Source organism: Phoca vitulina, unplaced genomic scaffold (genome assembly GCF_004348235.1).
Source record: "Phoca vitulina isolate PV1807 unplaced genomic scaffold, GSC_HSeal_1.0 scaffold34, whole genome shotgun sequence".
Classification (NCBI taxonomy): domain Eukaryota; kingdom Metazoa; phylum Chordata; class Mammalia; order Carnivora; family Phocidae; genus Phoca; species Phoca vitulina.
Genome location: NW_022589737.1, coordinates 5,293,674 through 5,306,734, shown reverse-complemented (window position 1 = coordinate 5,306,734; position 13,061 = coordinate 5,293,674). Strand labels below are relative to the sequence as shown.

The 13,061-nt window shown below is 41.8% G+C and overlaps 1 protein-coding gene across 5 annotated transcripts in view; it reads left to right on the top strand.

Annotated features, from left to right (window-relative positions):
- Positions 1 to 13,061, top strand: part of NFRKB (nuclear factor related to kappaB binding protein) — a 41,534-nt gene that overhangs the window by 257 nt on the left and 28,216 nt on the right. For 4 of the 5 annotated variants that reach the window (XM_032426257.1, XM_032426255.1, XM_032426258.1 and 1 more), the window contains exons 2-3: positions 2,724 to 2,879; positions 5,661 to 5,862. In XM_032426257.1, coding sequence (XP_032282148.1) covers positions 2,745 to 2,879; positions 5,661 to 5,862 — 337 coding nt within the window. In that variant the 5' untranslated portion in view covers positions 2,724 to 2,744. Of the gene's footprint in view, positions 1 to 903; positions 988 to 2,723; positions 2,880 to 5,660; positions 5,863 to 13,061 lie in introns of all 5 variants that reach the window. The other variant, XM_032426256.1, reaches the window with a different exon arrangement.

Below are 13,061 nucleotides of genomic sequence, written 5' to 3'. Positions count from 1 at the left end.
GTGTGGGGGAGGGGCCGTGGGCGCAGAGGTGCAGTTTAGAGGGGCGGTACCCGGGCCTTGTGCGGGGCCGGGTTGGCTGGGGAGGGGTTTAGCTGCAGGGGCGGTGGATTTGGAGCCGGCGTTTGCTCCGGAAGCAGCCCCGGGTTTAGCTTTTTCGTTGGGGAGGGTCCAAGAGGCAAGACTAGCCCAGGTGCAGAGGAAAGGCCATTGGGAGACACTCTCCTGGTCTACTACCGAGGTCCAGGACGCCGCAAGATTTAGAAATCCTTGGCTTCCGGGGTTCCAATCCTCTGGCAGCTCCCTGCTTTTTGTATTTTGAGATCCTGTTCAGAATAGTAGCAGGGCAAAGGTTGCCACTCGAATAGATTAAATTTAGCTACACATCCATCGTAGTTGAAGAAATGTGGGGACAAGTTGTGAAACAGGGGCGAGCCTCCTAAGAGTCAGGTAGAACACTGGCTTTGCAGTTACTATCCTGTTCTATGTCAATTCTGTAAAGAGTACCTTGCTCTAAGTATCAGGTTGCTTCTGCCAATTTTTCTATTTTAAAGTTTTGTTAAACTCATTCGCCGTGTGCTTTCTCACCTGCTTCAGTTATTTAGGCACCAAGAATGTTCAGGATGTTGTAATTCCCCATATATTGAAAGGTGATGGAGCACAGTTGTTTGGAGACCATCTGCTTTGTCCAGCACTAATCTTCCTGCAGTATCTTTACATAAATCTGAAATCTCTAAAAGATAACTTGAAATAATTTGTGGGAAGATGCTTATTTTAGTAGTAATATTACAGCTCTGCTTTTTATCATTTTAAGAGTTTTGGAATCAGAAGTCATTATGTCACTATGTTTATATGACTGCATTAAGTCATATAAACTGTCATCCATCTGGAGATTATTTATTGTAGGATTCCAAAACTGGAAATAATAGTACAGAGGACCTGGTGCAACTCCCCTTTGTCTTACAAATAAGGAAATTGACACCTTGCAAGGTAAGATTTGCCTAGGGTCACCAAGATTAGGCTAGAAGTTTGGCATTTTGACTGTTAAGTCTGATTTTTTTTCTTTCCATTTTATTGTGCTTATTAGTCCATTTGGTAGGAATAGGAGATAGAATTGATTTAGCAAATGTTTGTAGAGTGATTGAGTTAATGCTCCCTGTCGTCCTATTAGTTTTGTTCAATCCTGTGGCCTCAGCTTTACAGCTGATTCTAGCCATTAGCCTAACGAGATGCTTTCTGAAGATTTTTTTTTTTAAGATTTATTTATTTATTTGAGAGAGAGCACAAGCGGGAGGAGCAGTGGGAGAGGGAGGATCTCAAGCAGACTCCCCACTGAGCATGGAGCCCAACACCGGGCTTGATCTCACAACCCTGAGATCACAACCTGAGCCAAAACCAAGAAGAGTTGGAGGCTTAACTGACTGCGCCCGCCAGGCACCCCTTTGAAGATGTTTTGATACGTACATTTCTAAAGATGACCAGCAGTGTTCAGTTATTACAGGAAGGAGAAAAATAGCATTATATTTACATGGTTATAAATATCAGATGGACCTTTAGTTGGCAGATTGGCTAGTAAGTTTACTGGCTGTTGTGGTCAGGTGCTTGGAGACCCCAGAGTTTGTGTGGACTAGTTTATACAGGAGGTATAGTGTTAAGAATGTGTGTTTGTAATCAGACAGACCTGAGTTTCATTCATTCACTATCCCTGAGATTGGGCAAATTATCTACTTTGATCCTCAGTTTTTTTTTTTTTTTAAAGATTATATTTATTTATTTGAGAGAGAGAGAGAGAGCGCGCACATGAGAGGGGGAGGGTCAGAGGGAGAAGCAGACTCCCTGCAGAGCAGGGAGCCCGATGCGGGACTCGATCCCGGGACTCCAGGGTCATGACCTGAGCCGAAGGCATTCGCTTAACCAACTGAGCCACCCAGGCGCCCGATCCTCAGTTTTAATAATCTATGGAGTAGATCTGATGAACCTGTCTTGCACAGTTGTGGGAATTAAATGAGAGGCATGGTGCTTAATAGGCCCTCATTAAATAATTTATTGTTAGTGTCTGAGCCTTACTAGTCTATATGGTTGATTTTTCTTCATGATAGCATAACAGAATTACTAAAAAAAATAATAATTGTTAAATTATTTTTTTAATTATTACTTTTTAAAGATTTTATTTATTTGAGAGAGAGAGCGAGCGAGCATCAGCTGGGGGAGGGACAGGGGGAGAGGGAGAAGCAGGCTCCCGCTGAGCAGAGAGCCCGATGTGGGACTTGATCTCAGGACCCAGGGATCATGACCTGAGCCGAAGGCAGATGCTTAACCGACTGAGCACCCAGGCGCCCCAAGAAATTATTTTATGGTAGAGAGATTATTGGCCTGAGAAGTCTTAAGTTATGAACTCTGATCTGTTTATCATTTAATCTCTAAGTCTCGCTTTACTCAAGTGTAAAATGAAGGTTTAAGAAATTCTGTAGGTTTGGGAGTTATTGTAGAAGCATTCTGAGCAATGAGACCTACTAGAAAAGATTTGAAGATTGAGATGAGAATGCAGTGGTAGAAGAGAGAAGAGGTGTGTAGCTGTAGTTAGGGTAGGAGGATAAAGTATAAAACTGGATTTGAGTTTGACTATTTTCTGGGCCAGAATATTTTTTGAAGGAGTGTTAGTGTCAACCAGACCCCTGGGATTCCTGCCTTTCTATCTGGAGGTATGACTGCATATATTTGTCTAGATTACCTGTGGAACATATACAATGGATTCCTTGGACCATATGCTGACAGATCCCTTGGAACTGGGTCCATGTGGAGATGGCCGTGGCACACGTATTATGGAGGACTGCCTCCTGGGGGGCACCAGGGTTAGTCTGCCCGAGGACCTTCTGGAGGATGTAAGTAGTACCATCACCACCATCTTCTCTCTGTCACCTTGCCCATAACCACTATTCTAAACCTTTTCCATACTCTACAAGTTTTCAGTCTTTTGTGCTCCCTTTGGTTTCATTTTCTACATTGCAGCCAAAGTCATCTCTCTCTCTCTTTTTTAATGTAAAGTCTTTAACATTGTCCTTAGAGAAGAGAGTATAAGCTATACATTTAAGCCCTATTTTTAACCAGATAATTTTGAGGAGTTAACAAGAAATTATATATTTTAAGGACAGAATTATGGATATGTTTACGTTAAATTGGTTACCCACATTGTGGATCATGAAGCAAAACCCAGACATTAACTATATCTGTCAATTAAGTAACCCTCTAGTCAGTAGTACAGGTCCTGGAATGGGATATAAGTGTGCTTTTGGCCCCTTTCACAGGCAGGCTGTGTAATCCTCATCATCATTAAGGTGGCTACCACTTACTAAGTGCTGCTTATGTGCAAGGCATTGTGTATGCCAAAAATTGTATTGAATTACTGTTTATTTTGCCCTGTTTCGCATATACAGGCAGGTGTAGATGTCATATGGCGAGCATTCATTGGTGCATCATCCAGTTTTCGGAGATAATTGCATTTAGTCATATCTGGTTCAGATCTTTTCTTTCGTAGTATGTCAAACATTGTAGATAAAATTAAAGCCACCATTTATTCTCTCTGCCACCTGAAGTAACAATTACTGAAGTTGACATATGTATCCTTCCCATCCACGTTTTCTTTGCACACTCTTTCAGATAAATTTCTTTATGTTACTCATTTTGTCAGCACTTTTTATTAAGTACTACTTTGTGGCAGACACTGAGATACAGGAATAAAGTGTGCAAAAATAGATTTGCAGGGGAAGATCTTGGACACTGAGGTGTTTCAGTACATGCATGCAGGAGATGCCTAGTAGATGGTTGGATTTCTGGGTTGTCTCCTGCTTAAGCCCTTTGGTGGCTCTCCATTGTCCTTAGGATAACGACAGACACAAGTACTTAACATGTTTATAGGTCCCTTGCTCCTCTTTCTTGTGTCTGCTGCTCCCTCCCTCCCCTTGGGTCCTTGCACTAGCTATACATGGCCTCAACTCTCTGCATTATTAAAAAAGTGAACTGTAGCACACATGAGAGTATATAAAATCCATATATATATAGTATATATACAGTTTACACAGCAATAAAACAACCATGTACCTACTACTTGGGCTAAGAAGTAACTGCCAATACCATTCAGGCCCCCACAGGTAATTGCTATCCTTTCTTTTATATTAATTATTCTTCCATTTTTATAGTTTTGCTCTGTGAATTTTTAAATTTTTGTTTATCAGGGTGCCTGGGTGGCTCAGTCGTTAAGCGTCTGCCTTTGGCTCAGGTCGTGATCCCAGGGTCCTGGGATCGAGCCCCGCATCAGGCTCCCTGCTCTGCGGGAAGCCTGCTTCTCCCTCTCCCACTGCTTGTGTTCCCTCTCTCGCTGTGTCTCTCTCTGTCAACTAAATAAATAAAATCTTAAAAAACAAAAAAAACCCTGAATTTTTGTTTATTAATCTTTAATCTCTATGCCCAATGTGGGGCTTGAACTCATGACCTGCATGCACTACTGACTGAGCCAGCCGGGTGCCCCTGCTCTGTGGATTTTTTTTTTTTTTAATTTTATTTATTTGACAGAGAGAGACACAGTGAGAGAGGGAACACAAGCAGGGGGAGTGGGAGAGGGAGAAGCAGGCTTCCCGCGGAGCAGGGAGCCCGATGTGGGGCTCGAACCCAGGACCCTGGGATCATGACCTGAGCCGAAGGCAGACGCTTAACGACTGAGCCACCCAGGCGCCCCTGCTCTGTGGATTTTTAACTCTCCTGCTTCAACTTTTTTTTTTCCCCCTTAACTATCTTAAATGTCACTTCTTCTGTAGGTGTTCTCTGACGCCTTGCTTCTGGGGCATGTGCTTCTCCTATGTGCTTCTGTGCACATCAGCACTCCTTAAGCTACATTGTAATTGCTTGTTTCCCCCTCGGACTGTGTATACCAGTCTAGCTTAGTACTCAGCACATAGGAGATGTACAGCATATAATTGAACTGAGATTGAACTCCATCCTGCTGCTTGTCGCTCTTCACAGGTGCCTCAACTCCTCATGCTCTCTCCTCCCAATGTTAACTTTTTCCTGCCCCTCATCTTAAGCTGCATTCAGTTGTCCATCATACCCCTTGTTGGTAGAAATGGTTTCTGAATGAGATTCTCTCTACTGAGATCGTTTTTCCTATGGATTATTATTTACTGTTGGATATAAGATAATGGTTTATATGTAGTCATTAATCTCTGAGATTTGAGAACTGAATAAAGATCAGTGACTTTTTTTTTTTTTTTAAGATTCTGTTTATTTATCTGTTAGAGCGAGAGAGAGAGTGTGCACACAAAAGCAGGGGGAGCGGCAGGCAGAGGGAGAAGCAGACTTCCCACTGAGCAGGGAGCCTGATGCAGGACTTGATCCCAGGACCCCGGGATCATACCCTGAGCTGAAGGCAGGCGTTTAACTGACTGAGCCACCCAGGCGTCCCAGTGACATTTTGGTTTAAACAAACTTAAAAACTTGGATGTAGTGATGGTTGCACAACAGTGTGAATGTACTTAATATCACTGTGCACTTAAAAATGTACACTTAAAAATGGATAAAATGGTAAATTTTATGTATATTTTACCACAGAAAAACTTAAAAGCTTGTTTTTCTCTTGTTTACTTTTCTCCTGCTTTTCCTAATTGTCCTAGCCTGAGATATTCTTTGATGTAGTCAGCCTCTCAACATGGCAAGAAGTATTGAGTGACTCTCAACGTGAACACCTCCAGCAGTTTCTGCCTCACTTCCCTGAAGACAGTTTTGAGCAGCAAAATCAGCTCATTTTGGCCCTGTTCAGTGGGGAGAACTTCCGCTTTGGGAACCCTCTGCACATTGCCCAGAAGCTTTTCCGAGGTACGTAGCTTGGCATTCTTTTTTTGAGAGGAGTGGAAAAGAAGGAACATGTTCACTTATGTAAATACTCCTTTATTCATTTATTGTATTTATTTTTATGTACTGATACTGACTCAGACTAATTGTGTGCAACACTTTGCCTAGGCCATTCTTTTTTTTTTAATAAGAATTTTTAACTTACATAGGAAATACATCAATCATAAATGATTTATTGTAATATGAACTTAACTGTGTAACCACCACCCAGATCAAGAAGTAAAACATTACTAGTGCCTTATAGGTCCCTTTATGATTAGTCTTTAAAAAAATTTCGAAATAGTTTATCATTTGCTTTATCACACGTACGTATGTGTATATGTGTATTTGTGTGTCACACATACATACACTTTTTTTTCTGCAGAAAACATGATACTTTACTGTCAAGCACTTCAGCATGTATGTATCTCTTAACAAGGACATTCTACCATGTAATCACAGTCCTATTATCACACCCAAGAAATTTTATACTGTGCAAATATCATAGAATATCTCATATTCAGATGTTGTCGGTTGTTCCCAAAATATCCTTAATGGTGGCCTTTTATTTTTTATTTTTTCCTTTTAAATTCATGATCTGTTCAAGTTCATGCATTGTGTTGGATTTCAGTCTCTTGGCTCCCTGAACCTAGGGCCCTCTGCCTTTTTTTCTTTGTCTTTCAGAAACAATGACTTCTTTTTTTAAGTGTGATTGACATGCAATATTATATTATTTTCAGGTGTACATCCTGATTCTCTGTGTATTTTCTGAAGTGATCCCTGTGATATATCTAGCTACCATCTGTCACCATACAAGTTGTTACATATTACTAGCTATATTCCCTATGCTGTACATTGTATCCTTTTGTCTTATTTATAACTGGAAGTTAGTAGCTTTTAATCCCCTTCTCCTATTTTGCTTATCCCAATCTCCCCACCCCCACAAGGCAATCATCTGGTCCCAAAGTATCATTCTACATTTTCCTTCTGAATTATGAAGAAAAAAGGTGAGTGAACAGCAAAATAGAGTGAATACACAGGACAGAAGGGATGGTTAACTGAGGAAAAGAGGTCCCAGAGGAGGGACACATTGTTCTCTGTGTCTGCTGAGTCTGTTTCTCTTTTTTTGGTTGTTCATATGTTTTGGTTTTCAGATTTTACATGTAAGTAAAATCATGATATCTGTCTTTCTCTGACTTATTTCAGTAAGGATAATATCCTCTGGGTCCATCCACGTTGTCTCAAATGGCAAGATTTCATCCTTTTTTTAGGCTGAGTAGTATTCCATTATGTATATATATATAAACTCATTATCGATAGATTTATCTTCATCTCTTCATCTGTCGATGGACGTTTAAGTTGCTTCCGTGGCTTGACTCATGTACACAGTACTGCAGTGAACATAGGGATGCATGTACACTTTTTGAATTAGTGTTTTCAGTTTCTTTAGATAAATACCCAGAAGTGGAATTGCTGAATGGTAGTTCTGTTTTTAATTTTTTAAGGAACTCCATACTATTTTCCACAGAGGCACCATTTTTCATTCCCAACAACAGTGCGTGAGGGTTCCATTTTCTCCACATCCTCCTCAACACTTGTTATTTCTTGTCTTTTTGATAATAACCATTCTCACAGGTTTAAGGCGATATCTTGTGGTTTTGATTTGCAGTTCCCTGGTGATTAGTGATGTTGAGCATCTTTTCATGTGTGTTGGCCATCTGTATGTCTTCTTTGGAGAAATGTTTATTCACATCCTCTGCTCATTTTTAATTGGATTATTTGTCTTTTTGGTGTTGAGTTGGAGTTACTTATATTTAGATATTAACACCTTATTGGTTATGTCATTTGCAGATATGTTCTCCCATTCAGCAGGTTGCCTTTTTATTTTGTTGATGGTTTTCTTTGTTTTTTAGTTTGATGTAGTTCCATTTGTTTTTTTGTTTTGTTTTGTTTTCTTTTGCTTTTGTTGCCCTTGCTTGAGGAGAGAGATCCAAAAAATATTGCTAAGACTGATGTCCCAAGAGTTGACTGTGTTTTTTCCTAGGAGTTTTAGGATTTTCAGCCTTACATTAAGTTTTTTTTTTTTTTAAAGATTTTATTATTTATTAGAGCATGAGCAGGGGGGAGAGGCAGAAGGAGAGGGAGAAGCAGACGCTGAGTGGGGAGCCCAACGTGGGGCTCCATCCCAGGACTCTGAGATCATGACCTGAGCCAAAGGCAGACGCTTAACCAACTGAGCCACCCAGGCACCCCTTCCATTTAAGTTTTTAATCCATTTTGAGTTTATTTTTGTGTGTGGTGTAAGAAAGCGGTCCAGTTTTATTCTTTGGCATTTAGCTATCCAGTTTTCCTAGCACCATTTATTGAAGAGACTCTTTCCCCTATTGTATATTCTTGTCTTTGTTGTAAATTAATTGATTATATAAGAGTAGGTTTATTTCTGGACTCTATTCTGTTGCATTGATTTGTGTGTCTCTTTGTGCCGGTACCATTATGTTCTGATTACTGTAGCTTTGTACTGTAGTTTGAAATAAAGGAACATGATCTCTCCAGCTTTGTTTTTCTTTCTCAAGATTGCCTTGGCTATTTGGGGTCTTCTGTGATTCCATACAAAACACACTGACATTTTTGAAGAGCTCAGGACACTTGAGTTCTAAAATGTCCTGCTTTATGGGGAATTGTCTTTTTTTTTTTTAAGATTTTATTTATTTATTTGACAGAGACACAGCGAGAGAGGGAACACAAGCAGGGGGAGCAGGAGAGGGAGAAGTAGGCTTCCTGCCGAGCAGGGAGCCCAATGCAGGGCTCGATCCCAGGACCCTGGGATCATGACCTGAGCCGAAGGCAGACGCTTAACGACTGAGCCACCCAGGCGCCCCGAATTGTCTTTTTTTTTAAGAGATTTTATTTATTCATAAGAGAGAGAGGCAGAGGGAGAAGTAGGCTCCCCGCTGAGCAGGGAGCCGGATGCGGGACCCGATCCCAGGACCATGGGATCATGACCTGAGCTGAAGGCAGATGCTTAACCATCTGAGCCACCCAGGCACCCTGGGGAATTGTCTTGTTTCCTCATGATTGGATTTGGGTTAAACATTTTACCGATAATACTAGATGGGAAATGTTACTTCTTTCCCACCATCACCTCAGGAGGCACATGATGTCAGTTCTGATGTTGGTAATGATGTGTTTGAGCACTTGGTTAAGTGGACGTGTCTGCCAGACATACTGATTGTAACAGTACCTTTTTTCTTCATAATTCAGAAGGAAAATGTAGGATGATACTTTGGGACCAGGTGATAGTCTTTTTTCCCAAAAGCCTTTGTTTTACTCAGTGGTTTAACGTCCATTAATGATCCTTGCCCTGAGTCATTTATTACATTGGGGATTGCAAAATGGTTTGGGGCCACTATTAAGCCACAGTTTCCTCTCTGTTCCATGGAGAGCAGCAGAGAGGCCTCTTCTCCTCTTTCTGGGGTGACTTTGCTTTGGCAGGAGGCCCTGAAAGTACAGTGAATCTCCTTGAGTTTTGTTAAATTGGACAACAGGATAGCTACAAAAGCCTGGACGGGACAGACTTATCATTGCAAAACTTTTATTATCTCAGCTCGTTTCAAACTCGCGTTCCTTCCTTTGGTGAGTTACTGGTTTAAAGAGGAATTCCCCTGGGTAGTGGGCAAAGTTTATTTCCCTGCAGCCAGGGGCCTCAGGTAGGAGTAAACCATCTCTTCTGATAGAGCCTGCCTGCTTTTAGAGGGGTTATGGCAGGGACCTTGTGTGATGTTTGCTCTGTCCGCTGTGCTGGCATGTTTTCCCCCACAGCAGTGTTAGGGTGTGGTGAGGATGCAAACAAGGAATTCCTGCACGTTTCACTCTGACCGCGGTCATATTTTAGTTCCAGTGTTGCTGCAGACAGGTGCAATACCATGCGTATTCATCTTCTGAGCTGTCATTGCATTCCCATATTCTTTCACCTTTGGTTAGCTTTCCTGTTTCTGTTTTTTTTTTTAAAGATTTTATTTATTTATTTGAGAGAGAGAATGAGAGAGAGCGAGCATGAGAGGGGGAGGGCCAGAGGGAGAAGTAGACTTCCCGCTGAGCAGGGAACCCGATGTGGGACTCGATCCCGGGACTCCAGGATCATGACCTGAGCCGAAGGCAGTCGCTTAACCAGCTGAGCCACCCAGGCGCCCCTCCTGTTTCTGTTTTAAATGTTCACCTTTCCCTTAAGTTCCACATGCTTAGCAAAGTCTTGCTTCCTGCTTCATAAAGGATCTTCTGTCATAAACCCCCATTTTCTACTTCCAACCTACACCCCAGCTCCCTGTATTCATTTCCATTCTGACCTACTTTACTTGTCTCAGAGGAAGAAGGAGTTTTGTCTTCTGTTTAAGATTAACCTCTGCTCTTGATCCTTTCATCTTTTCCCTCCTCTGGGACCTCTTTTCCTCAGTTAACCATCCCTTCTGTCCTGTGTATTCACTCTATTTTGCTGTTCACTCCACTTGCTCTTCTTCCGCCTACGGATGCGTTCAGGGGTCTCACACTAAAAACAGTCTTTCACTGTCTGTCCCCTCTGTTGTCCTCTATCATTTGCCTTTTTATCTCCAAACTTGTTGAAAGACATCCATAGCTGCCCCTTTCAGTCATTCTGCCCGTTTCTTGGGGCTCTTCTGTTATTACCTCACAGAGAGTGCTTTTATTAATGCCACCCGTGACCTGTCTTTTCCTTCAACTTTATTTTACTTTTAAAGTTCAAAGCTGCAGAAAGGTCACAAGATTTTATAATGGACACCCGTATAGTTGACCCTTGAACATTGCAGGGCTGAGGGGCGCCTGCTTCCCACTCAGTTACAGATCCATGTGTAACTTTTGACTTTCCCCAAATTTAACTGTTAGCCTAGTATTGACTGGAAGTCTTACCTGTAACAGTCGATTAACACATATTTTATGTATTGTATTTTTTACAATAAAGTCAGGTAGAGAAAAGAAAATGCTAATAGAATCATAAAGAAAATACATTTACAGTATGTACTGTAAAAAAAAATCCACGTATAACTTGACCCACACAGTTTAAACTGGTGTTCCAGAGTCAGCTGTACTTTTCATCAGGTTCACCAACTATTAACATTTTGCCACATTCACTCTCGTTACTGTATGTATTATTGTCATTTTTTTTTTTGCTGAACCATTTGAGAGTATTGCAGACATTGTACCCCTACATTTTTCAGCATTCGTCTCTGAAGAATAAGAACGTTCTCTCGGGGTGCCTGGGTGGCTCAGTTGCTTAAGCGTCTGCCTTCGGCTCAGGTCATGATCCTGGGGTTCTGGGATTGAGCCCGACATCGGGCTCCCTGCTCAGCAGAGAGTGTGCTTCTCCCTCTCCCTCTGTGTGCTCTCTCTCTCTCTCAAATAAATAAATAAAATCTTAAAAAAAAAAAAATTCTCTTACATAACCACAAATGATCATATTCAGAGATACTGTAAATACAGAATTTTTCTGTACTTAAATTCTGTATATAAGTGTAAAATGTAACACAGGCATGTTACCTAATATATAGTCCATATTCCCATCTCACCAGTTGTTCCAGTGAGCATTTTTTCTGCTCCATGTCTCTTTAGTGAGCATGTAATTTCCAAACCAGCAGATGCTTTTTATTTATTTTTATTTTTTTAAAAGATTTATTTATTTGAGAGAGAGTGAGAGCACATGCAGGGGGGAGGGGCAGAGGGAGAGGGAGAATCTCAAACAGACTCCCTGCTGAGTGCAGAACCGTCACAAGGCTTGAACCCACAACCTTGAGATCATGATTTGAGCTGAAATCCAGAGTTGGATGCTTAACTGACTGAGCCACCCAGGCACCCCAGCAGATGCTTTTTAGTTCTCTATTTGGTCCGTGCACAGCATCTACAGTCTTTTTTTTTTTAATTTTATTTTTAGCAAGCTCTACACCCAACATGGGGCTTGAACTCATGACCCCGAGACCAAGAGTCGCATGCTCTTCTGACTGAGTCAGCCAGGTGCCCCTGTAGGGCCCAGCATCTACTGTCGTGACCACTTTCTTCATCTTGAGACTTTTCTCCACTTTGCATCAGTGACTCTTCTCTGGCCTGGATCTCCTCCTGTGTCTTTGACACCCTACCCCCACACCCCACTTTCTTTGCTAACCGCTCTTCCACTCACTGTTCCTGTCTGTGTTATTGCTGTTGAGGCACTGTTCTTTTTTTTTAAGATTTTATTTATTTGACAGAGAAAGACACAGCGAGAGAGGGAACACAAGCAGGGGGAGTGGGAGAGGGAGAAGCAGGCTTTCCGCGGAGCAGGGAGCCCGATGTGGGGCTCGACCCTAGGACCCTGGGACCATGACCTGAGCCGAAGGCAGACTTTTAATCACAGCCCCCCAGGCGCCCCTGAGGCACTGTTCTTAGCTCTGTACCTTGCCTGCTTTCACTCACTATCTCGTCACTGCTGACTCTTGCCCGGCTGTTTTAGCAGCCACCTCCACACAGCTACAGAGTGAGCTTCTTAAAACTTCACTTCTCAGAATATTTAGCAGTTGCCTTCACTTGAAATAAAGTTCAGTGCCTACAAGGCTCTATGTGTGACCTGGCTCCTGTCCACTTATCCAACTTCATCTGGTACTACCCTCTCCTTTCCTCACTGTTAAGTAGCTCACCGCTAGTGAATAGAAACGTTAAATGAGCCGGGGTGCCTGGTGGCTTAGTTGGTTAAGCGTCTGACTCCTGATTGCGGCTCAGGTTGTGATCTCAGGGTTGTGAGATTGAGCCCTGCATTGGCTCCCTGCTCAGCGGGGAGTCTGCCTCTCTCCCTCTCCCTCTGCCCTTCCCTCCCCACCCCGCCCCCAGCCCTGCTCTCCTTCTCTCAAATAAATAAATCTTTAAAAAAAAAAAAAAAGGAAATATTAATTACATGAACCATGTGTTCAAGTTAAAATTTTCCAGTAGCTGTGGTAAGAATGATAGACAGTTAATTTAAGATTTTGATTTATTATAATTAATGATTTCAGTAATACTTTCTTTAATACATACATACAAAATACTGTTTTAACAGAGGGGTGGCATTTAATGGCTTTCAAAAAGTGGGGGAAACTAAAGACTGAAGGAACGTAATTTCAAAGAAGTGCAGAAGCAAAAAAGATGCTAGTCCAATTTTTACATATCAAACA